The sequence below is a fragment of the Narcine bancroftii genome, chromosome 1 (genome assembly GCF_036971445.1).
Source record: "Narcine bancroftii isolate sNarBan1 chromosome 1, sNarBan1.hap1, whole genome shotgun sequence".
Taxonomy (NCBI): Eukaryota; Metazoa; Chordata; class Chondrichthyes; order Torpediniformes; family Narcinidae; genus Narcine; species Narcine bancroftii.
The window spans coordinates 111,984,538-112,005,198 of NC_091469.1; the positions used below are offsets into that span (position 1 = coordinate 111,984,538).

Sequence of the window (20,661 nt, forward strand, 5' to 3'; positions counted from 1 at the left end):
AAAATGGTCCTTGATTTTAGTTTGTTCCACAGCCAGAGTCTTTTTTTTTTTCACATTTGATTTATTTTAATAATAACATCTTGTCACACATTTAATACATTGTATCATGGTTCCGGCCATGTGGAAAGCAGAACTGCCCAAGTCTGGATAAGGCTGGTTTTCTCGTAATATTAGCTGCCTTCTGGCTCAACTGAAAAAAAACATTACTGATGTGGCATTAAGTCACTTTTTTTTCTTAGCTGGGTAGCAGCAGAAATACACCAAGTGAAATACAGTACTAAAAAGGTTTTATATCATCTAGAGTGCTCATTCGACATATAATCCCAGCTCGTAAAATAAACAGTACAGGACAAGGGCATGTCAGACAACTTTTCAATGGTTGAAAGGCTAGACAGGGGAAACAAAAACATGAATTATTTGCTGGCTTTTAATGAAGTGAGGTGCCTCAAGATGCTATAATATAATATATATGTATTATGGCACATGGCAAAAAGTTCAGTCAAAGTGGCTTTTAAAGACCGTGTTAAAGGGGAAAAAGTAGGAATTTAAAATAAATTAGGGAGAATATTCCAGGGAAGGTACAAAAGAGGGAAGGCTTAAAAGCTCCATATATCAGAGGATTGTAGAGCTAAAGGAGGTTACAGGGGCATTGAGGTTGAAGCCAAGAAGGGATCTGAAAACTCTCAAATTTGAAATTTGATCATGTTAACGGGCTCTGCATTAATAAAGTTGTTTCTCAGGCAAGATGAGCCTCTATTGCCAGCATGCAGTGTGTTCTCAACAGTACTGTTTTGAGACCACGTATACAACCACCACACCCTCTGATTCGGACAAGGCTTGGAGGTAAATGAGAGCACAGCGATTGGTAGGTTTTCCCACAAATCGTCCACCATCCTAATTTGGAAATACTTCGTTGTTTCTTCATTGTCAATGAACAATGCAAGTTATAGAGGAGTAAATGGGCTACCTTAAATAACAGTTAAATAGTTGGAACTCAGCTGAGGTTTGAACAGCAACATTGTGAACAGTAGTCAGATAGAACATTACAACATTGTGCCCACGAGGCTGTGCTGACCTATGTCCACCTTCTCCACAACAGTCTAATTTTTCCTGTGTTATACCCATTCTTCTGCTATCCATGTGCCTTATCACTATTGATTATCACTATTGTACCGACTTGCAACACCACCCACAGCAATCCATTCCAGGCACACACGACTCTTGATGGTGTAAAAAAACATACCTCTGATGTCTTCCCTAAATTTTGCTTCACTTAACTTAAAAGGACATCCTGTGATATTTGTTATTATCACCCCAGGAAAAAGGTGCTGGCTGCCTAAGCCCTTATCTAAGCCCACCCTAATCTCCATTAAGTCATCTCTGATTCTTCATCGCTCCATAGGGAAAATTCCTAGATCTGTCAACCTTGTTTCATATAACATATTCTCCAATCCAGGCCACACCCTGGTAAATCTCCTCTGCATTCTCTCCAAAGCATCCACATCCTTACTGTCATGAGGTGATCAGAACAGTCCATGTTTGGTCTAGAGTGCTGAAGCATTACTTCATGGCTCTTGAACTCCATCCCCTGACCAATGAAAGCCAAACCTTCTTAACCGTCCTATGAACTTGTGTGGCAGCCTTGAGGGCTCTATTGACCTGGATCCCAAGATCTCTCCGTTTCTTCACATTATTAAGATGGAATAATGGAACTGATGGTGGGGAAAAATTGGTCATATAAGAGAACAGGAGAGCAACTCTTAACTATAAGAAAGAGTTCACACTAATGTAAGATATTCCTAAGCATTTTGCAGCCAATTCAATAGTTTATTTAATCATGTAAACAGCACATTTGTTTCTTCAAGGAATATATGGGAATTTAAAAAATACTTTTGTATTATTCTCTTATTAATGTTAATTTATGAGTATAATCAATGATGAAAGTAAAAACACAAACTGCTGGAGAAGCTCAGCCGGTCAAACAGGGTCCTTTATGTAGCAAAGGCAAAGGTACAGAACCGACGTCTCGGGCCTGAGCCCTTCACCAAAGTATGAGAAAATGCTGGCAAGCAACATGAGGATCAATTATCAATGAGGAAGGTGTTCATTTGGAGAGGAAAAAACACGTCCTTTTCAAACTAAGGTTCTTTTATCAAGGTATTCAGAATTATTAAACTATTTAAAAACAAAAGGAAAAATGATTTCCATGATTAGTGAATTAATGAATGGAGGATAAATGTGTCAGATTATTATCTAAAAAGACTAAAAGGAGAAGTTAAGATAATTATTGTAATGTTCAAGATTTGTTTGTGTAAGGACCATTTCACTAGTAATGGTTGTGGAAGCAGGATCAGATTTTTAACATGAATGAAACTCGTTAATCTCATCCTGTGTGATCATAAAATGTCTAGTGTAGCAAAGGTAGCATTAACATATGATTCAAGATTTATGGAAAAGAGGAAACGTGCACCTATTAAAGGATTTAGCTGCCAATGTAAAAAGTATTTGTGTCCCTTTCCATCAATGACTAAGCAATGAAAGGTATATTAGAAGGTGTCTCTGAGTTTTCCATACAGTCATCATTACACAAAGCTAAGACCAATCACACCAGACCAATTACATTGAAGCAGCAGCAAACATACTATCAAGAGTTTTTATTTTGTCTAAATGAACCAATTGAGAGTTTGTCCCAAAAGGTTTAGCCTCAGTGAGGTAAAACCATCAAATATGCCAGTTCTGGGCAATGTCTATGGAATTTAGTGTCTCAGTTTACACATGCAAAAATTGGTGATTGAAAACGCTTTACCACATGTGGGTGTGACTCACCTCTGTACAAAAGCCCAATTATATCTGCAACTGTTTCTGGAGCACTCTACACCACAGCAGCAGGACATGGTCATGGTTTACTGTAGAAAACCTAAAAATATCTCTGCCAGATCACCAATAGTACTTGGCTTCCAGCAAAATGTATTTCTTGTGATGCACTCAAGAATAGATTTGAAACGAAAGTAGCATATTTATAACAAAATACCTTATATAGTCAAACAATGCTAATAATTCAAACAGCCTAACACACAAAGTCTTTTATATGAAAGCACTGGAAAAGAATCTGAAAGGAAAGAATTTGTCTGCCAGATTTTTAGAAATTGGAATTGTTTGATGCTTTACCCTATAATAAGCCCTTTTTTTGTTTAAGCAATACGTGGCATCTGTTGCATTTAATTTTGTTTCTTCATAACTCAATAAAACTACATTATTTAATTTGGAAATCAACAGTTATTTATCAAATTGTGGAATGAACATAGAACAATACAGCACAGGAACAAACCCTGAAGCCTGTAATGTCATGGTGCAGATTAAACTAAATCTCTCTGCCTATGTGTGATATACATTTCCTGCATGTCCATGTATCTAGAATCCTTTTCAATGCTTGCATTAGCTATGGAGATTCATACGATTCATGCTAACATTACTCACCATAATAGAACTTTGCATTCCAGAACATATATAAAAATAGATCCCACCAAAACTTTTTGAATTAACTAAATGTCTTTCAACATTCAAAATGCTTCTATAAGGTCCCTCTTCAACTCTGAACTCCAACGAGTATACCTTTTATCATGTGTTTATAATACATACGAGTTGCTCTTGTGTCTTGGTGTGAGCTTGCAGGCACATCAGATTGAAGAGACTGCCATCTGTGCGGTACCGGATGTAAACAGCGTCTTCATTGTTGAGGTCTTTCATGGCTTGGTTCAGCATCATGCTGAAGAAGATTGAAAAGAGGGTTGGTGTGAGAACACAGCCTTGCTTCACACCATTGTTAATGGAGAAGGGTTCAGAGAGCTCATTGCTGTATCTGACCCGACCTTGTTGGTTTTCGTGCAGTTGGATAACCATGTTGAGGAACTTTGGGGGGCATCCGAGGCGCTCTAGTATTTGCCAAAAGCCCTTTCCTGCTCACGGTGTCGAAGGCTTTGGTGAGGTCAACAAAGGTGATATAGAGTCCTTTGTTATGTTCTCTGCACTTTTCTTGGAGCTGTCTGAGAGCAAAGACCATGTCAGTAGTTCCTCTGTTTGCGCGAAAGCCGCACTGTGATTTTGGGAGAACATTTTCGGCGACACTAGGTATTATTCAATTTAGGAGAATCTTAGTGAAGATTTTGCCTGCAATGGAGAGCAGCGTGATTCCCCTGTAGTTTGAGCAGACTGATTTCTCGCCTTTGTTTTTCTACAGGGTGATGATGATGGCATCACGAAGGTCCTGAGGCAGCTTTCCTTGGTCCCAGCAGAGCTTGAAAAACTCTTTGCAGACGATGCCGCTTTAGTTGCCCATTCAGAGCCAGCTCTTCAGCGCTTGACGTCCTGTTTTGCGGAAACTGCCAAAATGTTTGGCCTGGAAGTCAACCTGAAGAAAACTGAGGTCCTCCATCAGCCAGCTCCCCACCATGACTACCAGCCCCCCCACATCTCCATCGGGCACACAAAACTCAAAACGGTCAACCAGTTTACCTATCTCGGCTGCACCATTTCATCGGATGCAAGGATCGACAACGAGATAGACAACAGACTCGCCGAGGCAAATAGCGCCTTTGGAAGACTACACAAAAGAGTCTGGAAAAACAACCAACTGAAAAACCTCACAAAGATTAGCGTATACAGAGCCGTTGTCATACCCACACTCCTGTTCAGCTCCGAATCATGGGTCTTCTACCGGCATCACCTACGGCTCCTAGAACGCTTCCACCAGCGTTGTCTTCGCTCCATCCTCAACATTCATTGGAGCGACTTCATTTCCAACATCGAAGTACTCGAGATGGCAGAGGCCGACAGCATCGAGTCCACGCTGCTGAAGATCCAACTGCGCTGGGTAGGTCACGTCTCCAGAATGGAAGACCATCGCCTTCCCAAGATCGTGTTCTATGGCGAGCTCTCCACTGGCCACCGAGACAGAGGTGCACCAAAGAAGAGGTACAAGGACTGCCTAAAGAAATCTCTTGGTTCCTGCCTCATTGACCACTGCCAGTGGGCTGATATCGCCTCAAACCGTGCATCTTGGCGCCTCACAGTTCGGCGGGCAGCAACCTCCTTTGAAGAAGACCGCAGAGCCCACCTCACTGACAAAAGACAAAGGAGGAAAAACCCAACACCCAACCCCAACCAACCAATTTTCCCTTGCAACCGCTGCAACCATGTCTGCCTGTCCCGCATCGGACTTGCCAGCCACAAACGAGCCTGCAGCTGACGTGGACATTTACCCCCTCCATAAATCTTCGTCCGCGAAGCCAAACCAAAGAAGAAGAATAATACATATGATTAATTGCCAATGAAATATTGAATTATTGGCCTGATTGGAGCAAGGATATGTTTGTTGTGTTATATGGAAGATCAACCTAAACTGCCAGCATCTACACGGAGATGAATTAAGTCCTAGTTTTACTTCTGTAATTGATTAATATCTACCCATGAGATGCAGACACATCCTTTGGGAGATATGCCAGTACTTAATGTGCCAGAAGTCAATTTCTTAACAGAATTTTTTAAAATCATTCTCTACATATGGATAACCTATATTTCTGATCATACAAAGTCAAATCAAACCAAAGGTTGGCTCTTGAATTAGCACAATCCCATGATTACAGTTGTCTGTAGCAATTGGACTGTAATGTTACAGTACAAATGCTTTTTGGGCCTGTTATATTATGTCTTCTTTTGTTGGATCCCCTAATCCATCTGGTGCACTGATAGAAAGTGGCAATACAGATGACAAGTCAAACAGAATCTTGTAGATAGTCCACATTGTCTGTTTATGAATTCCTAAGGAAAGTTCTGTCTGAAAAGTATAAAGAGAACAATTCTTTAAAAGACTAACCAGAGGGCTTCCATCAGTCCAGCGGAAATCATGTTCAAACATTTTGTCATTGAGACCAATCCATTGGTAGTCCTGGCCAATACCTGCAGGCAGACAAAACAAATTTGATGTATGACAAGATTCATCTAGTAACGTCGGGAAATTTACACAGATATATTTATTTCCTGTTCTGCTGAACTGAATAGAGTTCTAAATTACTAGATTCCTTTGCCCAGGGTTTCTGGGATTACTATCTTACTACATAATTTATTTTCCTCCACTTATCTCAAAATGAAAACTCTTTTCCAATAATAACAATTGTGCAAATTAACTTGCTTCATATTTATAAGTACCAGGGGTTTGCTCTATTTAGACATACATACCTACAGACATACAGCACGGTAATAGGTCCGTTCGGCCCATAAGTCCGTGCTGCCCAATTACACCCAATTGACCTAGAACACCTGGTACATTTTGAAGGGTGCGAGGAAACCAGAGCCCTCCGTCAAATGTTCATTTCGGGCTACTCCAACAATATCAGGGCCTGTTAACTGTTATTCAATTGCTTTAGCAAGCCTGTGCAAATTTTAATGATTATTATAGGCACTTTCAGGTGGCCAATTGCCCCGCACGTAAAGCCACATGTTTAGGCAATATGCGGCTGTTTTGAGGCCACCAGAATGTGCAGGAGGTGCTCGAGGCGAGCTACGTGACCCTCCTCCAAGAGGGATAATCAGCTCAGTTCAGTGACTTCCCCAGCCACCTGAATCCAGCAGGCTGAAAGCGGATGTTAAAAGGTCAGGCTGCTGACGTGGCAGTGACGTCGTCAGGCTGAGACGCCTGGCGCGAATCTTGAAGCACATTGTGCAGGCAGGCTAGTGCAGATTCTGTCATTTTGTTTAGCAGTGAAGGGAAACAGTGGATTTGAACAATGGCTCCAAAAAAGGCTTCTGACTGGTCTGAAGAAGAGGTAAGACTGCTTCTAGACTATCTGACTCAGGAATCCCAGGAAAAGGAGCTCACTGGGACAGTTAGGGATGGTCCCACTTTTGAGTGGCTGTCCGGAGTGCTCACAGCACAAGGGCACCAGCGCAGTAAAATTCAGGTGGTCACAAAGCTGAAGAGCATGAGGAAGAAATTCCACGCATGCAGTAAGAGTGGCAATGGGCGCAAGGAGTGGCAGTACTTCGACCAGTGCCACACTCTCTGGGGAGCTAGTTGCTCAGCTACTCCCTTCAATGTAGCCAGCGCTCTGGAGAGCCCTGAATCCCCAGAGCTCATCCCTGAGGGATCTCCGGGTTCATCCAGTGGCAATGGAGGAGTCCAGGAGGAGGAGGCCACTGCCGAGGACCCGGTAGCCACGGATTTTGATGCCTCCTAGAGAGGAAGCGTAGAGGTCATTGTCCCTGGAGGTGGCGATGCGGCACTCTCAACAGAGAACACAGGTACAGTAGCATTGAGGTTGTGTTTATGGAGAAGCACTTGTCCAATGCTGATGCACTTTTCCTGTTTCCACCCACAGCCTCTGGTCCCAGACACAAGTGCCAGTGACTGACGAAGGGGCAGGTTCTTGCGAAGGAGCTGCAGGCGATGATGTTGGCACTTGACAGGGAGGACAGTGAGAGAGACCGCCAGCATGCAGAGGAGGAGCTGGATCACGAGAGAGTCATACTCGCCGACCAGAGGGAGGACAATGAAGCAACGAGCCGCTCCGAAGTGGAGAAGCTTGAAGCTTGCCCAGTCGATGTCTGAGTTTGTGGCTTCCCTGTGGGGACTGAATGCTACAATGGACAGGCAGTCAGTCACCTTCAACAGATTGGTCACACGATTGGAGGCCTCCCCATCCCCATACCCACAGTCATATGGTCAGCCTCATCCCATGTACCTGGCCCCTCCATCCAGTATGCCATTCCATTCCACACCAGTGCATCAAAGTAGTGGACACTTTGGCATGTCTGAGATGCTGGGGTCCGGTACAGGTTCCTCATCCCCCACCTCCAACTCATTGCTGGAATGGGGTTTGTGTCGGAATATACATCCTTAATGCTGCAAACTCACTGTTCACTTTTGTTGTTCATGAAGCCCCTCATAAGTGCAATGTTACGTGCGACACTTTAAGGATGGAAACATTCAGCAGTGAGATGCTATGGTGCCGGGTGGTTGTTTTGCTGTGTTCACTGTTTCAGTGTTTGATCTGCTGTGTTCAAGTGTGGAGTGGATTTGCACTGTTATTTGTCCATTCCATGGTTTCCTTCAAGTTTAAGAAGGATGTGAAATGTTAATGTTGAGATATCTACCTTAGATATTTATGAAGCAGTGTGATTTCTCAAAGATCGTCTTTTATAACATTTTATTAAATTTTTGACAAGCAAACAAGTCACAAGTTTAATTTATATGCACCCGTTCATTCGCGAGAGCACATAACATGTCTGGCAGCAGGCTCACGTCACCACATTGGGTGGGAAGGGTGGAGGGGGGTACAAGTTGTGGAAAATGGGGAGCTGGGTAGCAGGGACAGACTCTTACAGGATGGACATGATGGGAGAATGGATGGCCTGGTGCCCATGGCCCTGCTGATCAGCACAATCTGCGCTATTTGGTGCAGGACCCTCTGCTTCAACCAATCTCCACTCTGAAGGGAAGTCTTCCTTGTTAATCTCACATATATTGTGCAGTACACAGCAGGCAAACACAACATCTGGGACAAAGGCCGTAGAGATATCTAGATGTTTGCACAGGCACTGCCAGTGGCCTTTTAGTCGGCCAAATGCATGTTCCACCAATATCCTTGCTGAATTAAGGGCCTTGTTAAATTTTCACTGATCCTGATCCAGTACTCAGTGCTGTGTGAACCCCTTCATCAGCCAGCTTCGTAGGGAGTATGCCACATCACCTACAAGATGTGCTGGAACCTCCACTCCTTCAATATCCTTAGACACCTGCAGGCATAACGATGTAGACATGTAGTTAATTCATGCTCCTGAACATTGACACAGCAAGCATGCATAACATTTGAAACACGGAGCTTTGAAGGGTGAACACTCACATTACGTGGTGTTCGCCCTGGTCCTCAGCTTTTCTATACAGAAGAGAGTTGGCAAGCACTCTGGCATCATGCGTGTGGCCCGGCCACCCCACAAACACATCTGAGAAGCTATAACATGAATAGCAATCACAGTGGAAATCACACAGTGAAGTTATAGTCATTGGAAATGTGATGTGATGTACATCAATAGAGGCTTAACTCACCAAAATCTGTGTTCAACCACCGCTTGCAGAACCACCGAATGCCACCCTTTGTGATTGTAGTAGGCTGCAGCATCCACGCTGGGGGTGATAATGGGAATGTGTGACCCATCAATGGCACCAGGACACATTGGGTATCCCCTTTGGGCGAAGCCATCAATGGTCTCCTGGAGAAGTGTTCCACTTGGCAGGGAGATGACACGTTTACCGAGGAACTTCCTCAAGGCGGCAGTCACCTCCTGCACCACCATGCACAAGGTGCTGACGTCTATTCCAAAGATGGTACTGATGGTACAAGGGTTGGCATACCAACACGAGGCCACAGCTAATCGAAGTCGGACTCCAATGGTCGCTGCAAGTCTGGTCTATGTGTCTTCAGGTGAGGTTCTATGAATTCCAGCATGAAGTGAAAGGTGCCATGCGACATTCGAAAGTGTCTGATCCACTTAGCATCATCAAATTTGGTGAGGACGTTACTCCAGAACTCAGAACCCTGCGGTCGGTTCAACCTCCAGAGAGACCGATGTGTCACCATAGCTAATTGACTGACCAGCAAGCATTCACCTTTGTCTGCGGCGCTTACGCTCCGTGCGCCTTTCGACCGCTAACTGCTGTCTTCTTGCCCTCAACCTTTGCAGGAACCTTCTCCTGATTGCACCCATGGGATTTTTAGGTCTCAAGGACGACTGAAGAGCTTCAACAGCACAAATAGCCTTACCAAGGATCTGCCGTATCTCATTCTGAACACTCAGAAATGCTGAAATCATCATCATGTCTCCTTCCTGCACAGGGTCGGCCATTGTCCTGTCTTCCTTCTTGTCGCGCTCAAAATGACATCACGTCAGTGGGTGGGATCACAGCTGACACTGGGCAGGGGCCAGAGTGTGCTCAGAGCCGCATCCTGTGCAGCTGTGTCCTTCAGGTGGCCAGCGTTGCGCTTTAAATGCTGCCACCTGAACGGCAATTTAAAGGGACGCTTCTGCTTCTTCAGGCGCATTCTTAAATAGAATGAACCTGAAAAAGCTTATGTTAGTCTAATTTAGAAATTATTGCATCTGCATTTTTAGGAGGTGCTGTATTATTACTGATTTTTCAACAACTGTCATTAAACAAATTACAATTAGTAATTATCCTTGGGGTTTGATTTTTAAAAAGAATACAATATACTGTATATGCGCCTTATTTCACTGGCATTAATTTGTGCTACATCTCACACATTTAAGCTCTCAAAGGTACACAGGCATTAAAAGTAAAAGATATCATAAATAATGTTACAATTTCAGAGAATATTATTTATGAAATAACTGCAACACTATTGCAACATGCAGTGAAACTTCAACCCTCCCACATTTACAATGAGATGTCAAAGTAATCTCTCAAAGACAAGGACTAGTTAATTTCTCCATACCAGGGCTCAAGGCTATTGATCACTTAGATGAGTTCAGCTAAGGAGGTCTGAGTTTTTGTCAGCTCTACTCTAAGCTGACAGATGGAACCTGTGAGCTATGATGATGTTTCATCTGAGGGAGCAAAGATCATCGAGTGATCCAGCCAGCACAACTTCAATGAAACCTCTTGCTGGCTAACAACAGGGGTGCAGTGGCTACAATCACGAATAAGGTAGGGACCAGGAGCAGTGGGAGCATCATGTTGAGAGGTAAATATTGCTCCTGTTCAATCTCTTAGAAAAGAAAATTTGAATAAAATTAATTCCTTTTAAAGATGAACAGTTGTATCTGTAAGACAACTCTACATAGTATGTTCCACAGCCGTTCCCCAATACTTTTTCATTTGAATTCTACCAAGATAAAGGTCTTGACTTGAAGGCTGTTTATTGTATGAGAGTCAAGACAAATGCATAATCTTTAAAAATGGCTCATTTTGCAACTACAGAATTATTTTGACCTTGAAGGGATTAAAATCATAGTGCTTTTAAAGAAAATAAAATACTGAAAATATGCATTTGCACATAGTTTTGACCCAAGATATTAACAATTCTCATTCTTTCAGTTAATCATCTGCAATATGCATTTTCTTTCTTTCTTTATACTGCTTAAAATGTTCTGACCTGGTAAATTGTATGTCACACTTTGCTATTTAAGACAGGTAACAGAGGATAACCAGGGAACTTTAGACCAATTAGCCTTGTGTTTATTTTTGGAAAATTGCTAGAGTTGATAATTAAGAAGGGATTCACTGAACCTAGTGAAATTTTTCAGCAGATCAAGTAGAGCAGGGCTTGGACAAGTAAATCTAGATGAACCTGCTTAGAATAAAATAACAATCACATTATATTTCTTTTAATGGGCACTTGATACAGTCCCTCATACCAGATTGTTACTTAATGTTGAATCTCATTGAATTGGAAGGAAATTACTGACAGGATTTAAAAAGATTGTCTGAGCGGCAGGTGATAGAGAGGAGTGAGAATTGGCAGAGCAGCCAACATGAGCAGCAATTATTTCAATCCGCTACTTGGGCCAATTTTTAATTATGAAATATTTTAAAGCTCTTGAGATGATAGAAAACCAATGTTCTAAGTGACATGAGGAGACAATGCAGATGGGAACTGGAATATTGATAAATATTCATTGTAACACCATTATGTAACTCCATTTTGGAGTTTGCTACAGGTATTGAAACGAAGGATTCACATCCCCAGGTCACGAAAATGTCATGTGCAAGTGCAGGAAGTAAATAGAAAGGTTAATAGAATGCCAGCTTTTATAGTTAAAGAGTTAAAGTAATGGAGATTAAAATGATCTTGCATAAAGCCCTGATTAGATTACACCTAAAATCTAGTGAGCAAAACATGTGAAGGAAGATACATTGGCATTGTGTAGCAAAGGAACTTGCTGCAGGTGAGAGTGATTGAAACTTTCAAAAGGAAATCAGGTAGGCAAGGGACATGGGGATAGAGAGGGAAAATTGGGACTGGAAGGATTGTTTTACTAGGGGGTGACATCTTCCTTCTCTGACTTTCAATTATTTGATTATGAGAGCATATCAGCCAGCATTTTATTCTCTGAAATTCAGAAGCTTTAAGGCATAGGGATATTTGCAAGGCATAAAGGTTGAGATTGTTGAGACAGACTTAAACTGTCTTGCTTGCTGGGGGAATCCAGGACTACCAAAAGTCATCCAAAAATTGGAGCATGACCTTTCAAGAGTAAGAATGGAAAGGGTGGTAAACCCTTCCCATCCACTAGGAGTGTTAAACATGAGCAACACTCCTCTTCGAATTAAAATTGATGCTTGGTCACTTATCAAATTTAAATCTGAGATAAATGATCTTTGTTAAGGTGTGTTTGTATGTTTAGATCACAGATTAGTTATGACATTATGAATAGTGCTCCTGTACTTATACTGCTATTTAAAACAATATTTTAATAATGCTCTCTCATATTATGAATGTGATTAGGTAATCACCGTTTGTTCATTCACTCTTTGTAATTGGGCTCATGTCAACTCCATGAATGGATGACAATGCTCTCAGCTCTACTGTGCATATCCAATGGGATATCAAAGTACATACGGTTCACAAAGAGCTGCTCCTCGTGGGTGAGGATGCTAGACAAGTGAGCACCCTGTAGGCGACATTCCTTCTCCGCGTTCTCCCAGCTCCGACGGTGGCCAAAGTATTTGTAGCAATGTCCTTGGAACTTGTGCCAGCCAAAATCACAGTTCTCTGTATCTGAAAATCATATCAACAGGTCCATCAATCTACTGGATAATACATTGCCAATCTTTCTTTGTTACCCAAACATGCAGGGTACACTCATTTATTTACATTATAAATATAGCAATATTTCTGAAAAATACAAATAAATCATCCATCCTGAAAGAGAATTAAAGTGGTGAAATTAACTAATTCTGTTTCTTCAAATATTGCATGGTACTCATCAAATGCTTTCAGACATGTTAAAGGTGGCTTGATCTTCTGGCACCCAGGACAACTCTACTGAACAGTAAAGTTTGCGAGCATTCAAAAGAAAAGGGGCGAGAACATTTCAGATCCAGCATGATCTATTTCCAATCTCCACTCTAAAATGCTTAAATAGATAACTTTTATTTAATAACCATAAACTTAAGTAAAAGCAATCAAATATTAATTTTAAGAAAATCAAGTGAACTTCCATCCATAAGTTCATAAATGGCCTAAAAATTACATTTGAACATCAGTGTATACAACCTAACACATTAATATTTGGTTCTTTGCCTGATTAATCTATTTATTTATGGGCTTATATTTACATCACACAAGGAAATTCAATTCAAGACAAAACTGAGCAGATTGATATAAAATGCAAAGAACAAAACCTTGCTATGAGGTATGTGTTATTCTGAGTATACCATTTGTGATATGGAATGTTCCCAGCAGCAATACTAGTTCACTGCCATTAATTTCTTACAAATTTGCACAAGGTAAAATTGGCCTGGACTAGCGGGAAAGAACACAGGTCCATTTTAATATGTAACACAAAATAAAGAAAATTCCTACAGTTTGCAGCTTCACTCCACGTAAACAAACTTTAAAAATTTCTCCTCTCAGGGCAGAACTGTTTCTTTCAAGTTTATCAAGCTTATATTAAAATGTAAGCTTATTTTTTTTATTGCATTGGCCATTTCAATGGTCATATAGAAAACAATAGTATAGTACAGTCCCTTCAGCCCTCGATATTGTGTTGACCCATGTATTCCTTAAAAAATATACTAACCTCTCCCTACCCAGTAACCCTTTATTTTTCTTACATCCATACGGCTGTCTAAGTGTCTCTGAAATGGCCCTAATGGTTCAACCTCCACTGCCATCCCTGGCAAGGCATGCCACGCACTCTCAACTCGCTGTGTAGATTGCCCTCCCTTCACTTTGTACTTATGTCCTCTGGTGTTTGCCTGCCCTTGGAAACAGGCAATGGCTGTGCACCCTATCTGTGTCTCTCATAATCTTGCAGACCTCTATCAGATCTCCTCTCATCTTTCTATGCTCCAAAGCAAAAAATTCCAGATCAGCTAACCTTGCCCCATAATACTTATTTTCCAATCCAGGAAACATCCTGATAAATCTCCTCTTTGATCCTTTCCATAGCCTCCACATCCTTCCTACAATGAGGTGACCAGAACTGAACACAACACTTAAAGTGTTGTCTGGCCAGAGATTTGTAGAGTTGCCACATGACCTCTTGAACATGTCTTTCTCAAACTCTTCAGCAGTTACATCAGAGCAGTTGAAGGATGGTCGACAGTTTTGCAGCCAACATTGCGCACAGATTTAACAAAGGGACCAGATTCAGGTTCCATTGAGTGTGAAACTTGGGCTTCGTATCACTCTCCTGTGCCAGCAACCAGTGTTTGGCACACAATCTGCACTGTTGATTGCTGTTAATAATCTACCTCACTGTTCACACCCGATTAAACAGTTCCAGTCAATGCACGCAAATATAAAAAAAATCTTGCAAATTAGGAGGTGTTTTATTAAAAATAAATCCATTTTCAAGCTGAAGTAATGTTGAAATAAATCTCAAAGCTAGCTATGTGCCTTTCTAATTAGAGCAATGACAAAGGACATGGTACATTCTCCCTCACTTCCCCCAACATTCAATGAAAAAAAAATCTTTAATGATGCAACAGCAGTGAAGGGGAAATATGTGAAGTTCACCAGAAGGTTATTAAAAATGGTTATTAACATATGATGAATCAGAGTATATTTTAGTGTTTTTTGCTGTTGCTATGTTTTGTCCGATTCCCTCAAAAGGTCATGATTCTTAATTGCAATGAGTTCATGATTTTAACCATATCACCTTTCGTTCAAGATATTCTATGAATAAGTTTCTGCTTCCCAAATGAAACATTTATTAACGTACTTGAGATGGCTTGCTCTTTTATCTCAAAGCACAAAGTGATTCCAAAAAACTGAGTACTATCCCCTCCCTAGCATTAGCTCAGATTTATTGCCTGGCCCCATTTAGGAAGAAAGTGGAATGTAACATTAAAGTATGGTAAGCCATGTTTAGAGAGAGCTGGCTACTGACTGCATGCTGGAGAAATGAAACAAGCTAAAGGATTTTTCCAGGAATGTTAAAAATCATTTAGAATATTATGGTCAAGCTTACTTAATCTTAAAAATCGATAGATCAGATGAAAATTAAACCAGTTGAGCTTAATTTTAGTGATGTGAAATCACACAGAACAAATCCAACTTAAAGATCAACATTAAGGACAGCACAGTTAGTGTAGTGGTTAGTGCAATGCTATAAACGACCCAGGTTTGAATCCGCCTCTCTCTCTAAGTATGCTCTGCCCATGTCTGCATGAGTTTGCCCTGAGAACTCTGGCTTCCTCGCATCCTGAAAAATGACTACCGTCCAGTAGCACTCACACCTGTCATCACCAAGTGCCTGGAACGACTGGTCCTAGGCCACATCCAACACTGTCTCCCTCCCTCGTTCGACCCACACCAGTTCGCTTATAAAGCGAACAGATCGACGGAAGACACCATATCCATCATCCTCCACACTGTGCTGAGCCATCTGGAACACAGGAACACCTATGCAAGGGTACTTTTCGTGGACTTCAGCTCAGCCTTTAACACCATCATCCCCAATATCCTAGTCAGCAAACTGTCTGCTCTGGGCCTTCAACCTCTCACCTGTTCATGGATCAAAGATTTTCTTACAGACAGACCACAGTCAAACTTGGAACCCACCTGTCCTCCACCCGCACATTGAGCACGGGTTCCCCACAAGGCTGTGTGCTGAGCCCTTTGCTCTTCACTCTTTACACCGCCGACTGCAGACCTGTCCACGCCAGTAACACCGTGGTGAAGTTTGCAGATGACACCACGGTGGTGGGGTTGATCACAGGGGGAGATGAGTCTGTCTACAGGAATGAAATCCTGAATCTAGGTTAATTGGGGTATTTGGGCAGGACAGGCTCTTGGGAGGGGAGTGACTATTATGGCGTTTTATGTCTAATATTTTTTTAAAACATAAATTTTAAAAATGACATTTCTTAAATTGAAAAATGAAAGCTTTTGGTGCCAACTATAAGGAATGGTGAAATTTCCTTTTATAAACTGAAAATGAAAGAGGAAATCTATTTTCAAAGAATGGTAACTCTTATCTTAAATCAGAATGTTCAAGTCAAGTCACCTTTATTTGCTGTTTATATCATGCATTGCCCAGTAAAGATAAGATAGTGTTTTTACAGGACCATGAACAAGTTAAATACAAGTTAAAAAAGATGTTTAACTATTAAGAAATAATTTTCAAGATTGATGCAGTTGCCATCAGTTGCTGCTTCCTTGAACATGTGCCAGTCAGTGCGCTCAAAACTGGTCTGAAGAATGGCTCCTGCTAGCCAGATTTTAACCGTTTTCAGTATTGTTATGGAGCATCTGAAGAGTGGTCTGTATGCATTACAGAGATGTGGTATGAGTATCCGAGGTGGGGCTCCGCCCAATGCGTGTCAGAAAAGTTCGTGAAGACAAGGGCTAACGTGTTCGCCCCTCTTATAGCAAAGCTCACATACTGATGGAATTTTAGGTAGCCCTGACTTGAGGTTCGCCTGGTTGAAATCCCTAGCGCTAGTAATCAGCCTGTCAGAGTGTGCGGTCTGCACTTCGCTTATAGGCCCATACAGTTCCCAGATCATAGTGTTAGTGCTGGTGGTGGGGTGGGGGTGTGATGTACACACTAACTGTTCCCACAGTAGATAAAATGGTCTACATCTGACAATCACAAATTCCTCCAGTATTGAGCAGTGACAGGAGACGAGCACAGTCCTTACACCATTCTGTGTTGGTGTAAACATACACGCCAGCGCCACAGACTTTACCACACAGCATGCCGTCTCTATGAGCCTGAAATAAGGTGAGCCCATCCAGCTGAATGGCGCTGAGACACATTTCAGCAAAGACCAAAACACAGAAGTCCCTGTACTCACCCTGCACAGACCTCCGGAAGTCGGATGCCATCCATTTTGTTCCCCAGGGGACGGACATTGGCGAGGAGGATGGGCGGGAGAGCCAGGAGGCAGTGGTCTGCTTTCAACCTAGCATGAAACCCCCCGCCCCCACTCACTTGCCGCATTTCCTCCACCTCTCACACTGCTTCCTTTCCTTCCACGATCCCAAGGCTTTTGGTCTAGTACCTGCAGGAGCCCGTGGTCATGTAGCTTGACCCACAGATCTTCCCGGAGGTAAGTAGATGTGCTTCTAGACAACTTTAAATGTTGTAGGCTGCAGTTGCATCAGGTAGCCATAACTATAAAATTATATAACTATTTTACTGTACTGTATAACTATAACTAAAAGAAAATGAAAATGAAACCACCAGTCCTAGAGAGGCTGCTGCATTCGACGTTGCACCACCTCCCAATTTGAGTTAAAGACTTGGGCATAAAATCAGATGCAGTCACAAGACTTTAAAGCGGGACTCCATTTCTTCTTTCAGATAGAAATAGAAGACTCCATATTGTTGATTGAAGAGGGATGATGATGTCTATCACTTCTGCAATATCACTAAAGATGAACATTAATACCATTTATGAACATTTGCTCAGAGAAACTTAGTTGGTAGGACTTTGAATCTACCTAAAGCTTTAAAGTAGTTCATAAATGATTGCCACTTTTTATTTTATACAGTCGTACAGAGGAATTTATCCTATGCAATGAATCCATTCATGAAAATGAATATCTTAGTGTTATTTCCATATATTGATGAAGGGCTCAAGCCTGAAACGTCGATTATTTATTTTGATCTTTGCTACATAAAGTACACTGCTTATCTGCTGAGTTTCTCCAGCTTTGTGTTTTTACTTCAACCATGGTATCTGCATACATTTGTGTTCTACATCTTAATGTTATTCTTGTACTTATTAAAGTGACTTCACAGCACAGATAGATTGTTCCAAATGCTATGGATCATTCCTGGTTATCGGTTGTTTTACCAATAGGTCACTAATGTTACGACTATACAAGAAAAGTTGCTTGGACAGAAACTTTGCTAGAACCCAGCTCATCTCTGACTCAGTAGTTAAATTAATTGGCAAACTGCAATGAAATAGCCCTTTCACACAGTGAGACATTCCAAAGCACGTTGAATAGCAGTGTGAAGAAGGTTGGGGTTCTTATTTTCTTAAATGACACAGAAAGAAAGAATTTGCCCACTAGTTGCTAGAGCAAAACCATCAGTCCTATCCCACCCACTAATTTCTCTGTAACCCTCACATGTCATCAACTCCCTCCCCCCACCCCTGAGGTTATATTGCCAGCATCAAGCCATGAGATCATTTACAGTAGCCAATTAACTTACCCACAGGGATTTGGAACATAGGAGCAAACTGGAGCTCCTAAGGAGAATCATACAATCGCTGGGAGAATGTGCCAACCCCACACTGGCGGAACCCAAAGTCAGGACTGAATGTAGATTACTGAAGGTATGAAGCAGCAACCCTAACTGCTGTGCTACCATATCACTGCTTCATATTAATCCTGGTTCAGACATTTGTGGATCTTTGCCAGTAGAAAATCAACACACTTCTTTTTCTGCTAGGTTTCATCCCTCCTGTTCTGGGATTTAATTCCTTTCCGGCCTCATCTAAAAACCTTTTATTCTGAAGGAAATTTGTTGCAGTATTATTTCTGGCATAAAATGCATTATTTATATCATTTCTAAAACATATCAGGACAAATATTGAATTTATTAAAAGTATCACAAATTCATTTGGGCAGATAGACCAGTACATTCTTTTATGCTATTTCCATCTGCATTGTAATTTTAATTATGCAAACTGTCTGTTTCAATTTTGATAATGAAAAATGAATAGACTTTACACGCTGGATTTTTCACTACGATCTGATGTGGCACCTCTTGCAAAGTGAAAGATCATCCAAATATTTAACCAAGGATGACCCAGTTGGTTCTGTTCATCATTAAGAAAGCATTTAGAGGAACACCACTTTCTACATTCCTCTTTATAAGAAAGTCAGGTGCAGCAATGACGAAGCATTTGTTCAATCAAGGTGTCTGCAGATTGGTAGTGGGTCCAAACCATGCAATAGAATTGTTACCTCATGTTAGTGTGATTATGATACTGTTTGAGCATTAATAAAGTTTGGCTTATCTGTTGCAGACAAAGTAATTGAGCAGAGCTTAAACTAAACCTTAGTTACCATATAATTTCAGTATCCTGATATACATCTAGGTCCAATCAAATTAGAAAGAAAATTCAAAATCAAAGTGAAATGAACAGCAATTGAAACCTGATGTCCCGCACCGGCCGCCACAGCCCTGTAAACCCACACCGGCTGCCCCACCCCTGCGGTCCCACACCGGCCGCCCCAGTTCTGATCCCACGCCGACTGCCCCTGCCTTGACGTCTCGCGCCAGGGGGGCAGGGGCAGCGGAGAGGGGGGCTGTCAGACGCTCGCCAGCTTTCCTTAGCAGCCGCCATTCAGGTGCCTAGGGGGACTTCAATGCTCTGGTGATTATCCCTCTCAGAGGAGGGTTGGAAAGGGCTCCTCAAAGGCACCTCCTGCTCTTTCAGGTGGCCTCCTGAACGTGCCTAGTGTCTACATCTCATGCTGCCTTTCCTAGGCAGCATGAGATGGAGATGGAGTCCATGGAAGGGAGGGAAGTTTGCATTATATTCTGAGTTGAAGATAATCAGAGTTTTCATCGGCAATATATCCGATTGGCGTAATAAGTTAATGAAACGAGCTATCAGGTCAGCTTTGCAATGGATGACCAGTGAGAGAATGCTCCTTTTCTGCTATTATCAAAAATAATTTTGATTGTTGGTTATCACCAATCACGGGGGAGACATTTCAAAAAATAATTGCTGAATATAAAGCCCTTTGGGCATAATATGCACTATATATTAATTTCTGTTGGAACATATAATCTATACCTTGGTTTGATCAGGATGCAATTCTAAACTCTATTGCACCTTTATTTGTCTCTGCAAAACATTTTTTCTTTTCATTGATCATTAGGAGCAATGAAAATCGATTTGTTATTAATTCCTGAAGAGGCCACTATATTAATACTAATTTAAGGTTGGGGATAATTTTTTAGATGATTTCTTATCCTTCAAGAAACTCCTTTGAATGTAATAATTTTTAAAATATTTATTAAACATATTCATGTGTGGCTGTGATTGTACTGTTTAATATTATCATGGCAGTCTCAACTACACTGTTATCTACTCCTAAAGATTAGTGAACCAACATATTGGAGAAAGGAAATTCAACAGTCAGATCTAATGCCTTTCCAAACTAATGCCTTTCCATAGCACTGCCATAAAAGGACTCTGACATATTTGGAAAAGCTTATGCATTTCTGAATCACACGTGACAAACAGACTTGGCATGCATTTCTCAGATAAGCATCTACAGACACAATTTGAAAATGTACTGTTCCCCTGAAACAGAACCGCTAAAGGTCAGTTATCACCTATCTGTATGGCAGGGAGATATAGATTCTGTGTATTTTTGATGATTTACACTGCTGTAGTCATCTCTTCACACCAGACAGCTATGTCTGTGCTTTGAAAAACATTTT

At 41.5% G+C, this 20,661-nt stretch overlaps 1 protein-coding gene across 1 annotated transcript in view; it reads right to left on the reverse strand.

The window, feature by feature from the left end:
- LOC138762704 (versican core protein-like) overlaps positions 1–20,661 on the reverse strand; it is a 235,676-nt gene that overhangs the window by 25,364 nt on the left and 189,651 nt on the right. The window contains exons 11-12 of the mRNA XM_069936293.1: positions 12,633–12,791; positions 5,873–5,955 (exon numbers count right to left, since the gene is read on the reverse strand). Of these exons, the coding sequence (XP_069792394.1) occupies positions 5,873–5,955; positions 12,633–12,791 (242 nt within the window). The remainder of the gene's footprint in view (positions 1–5,872; positions 5,956–12,632; positions 12,792–20,661) is intronic.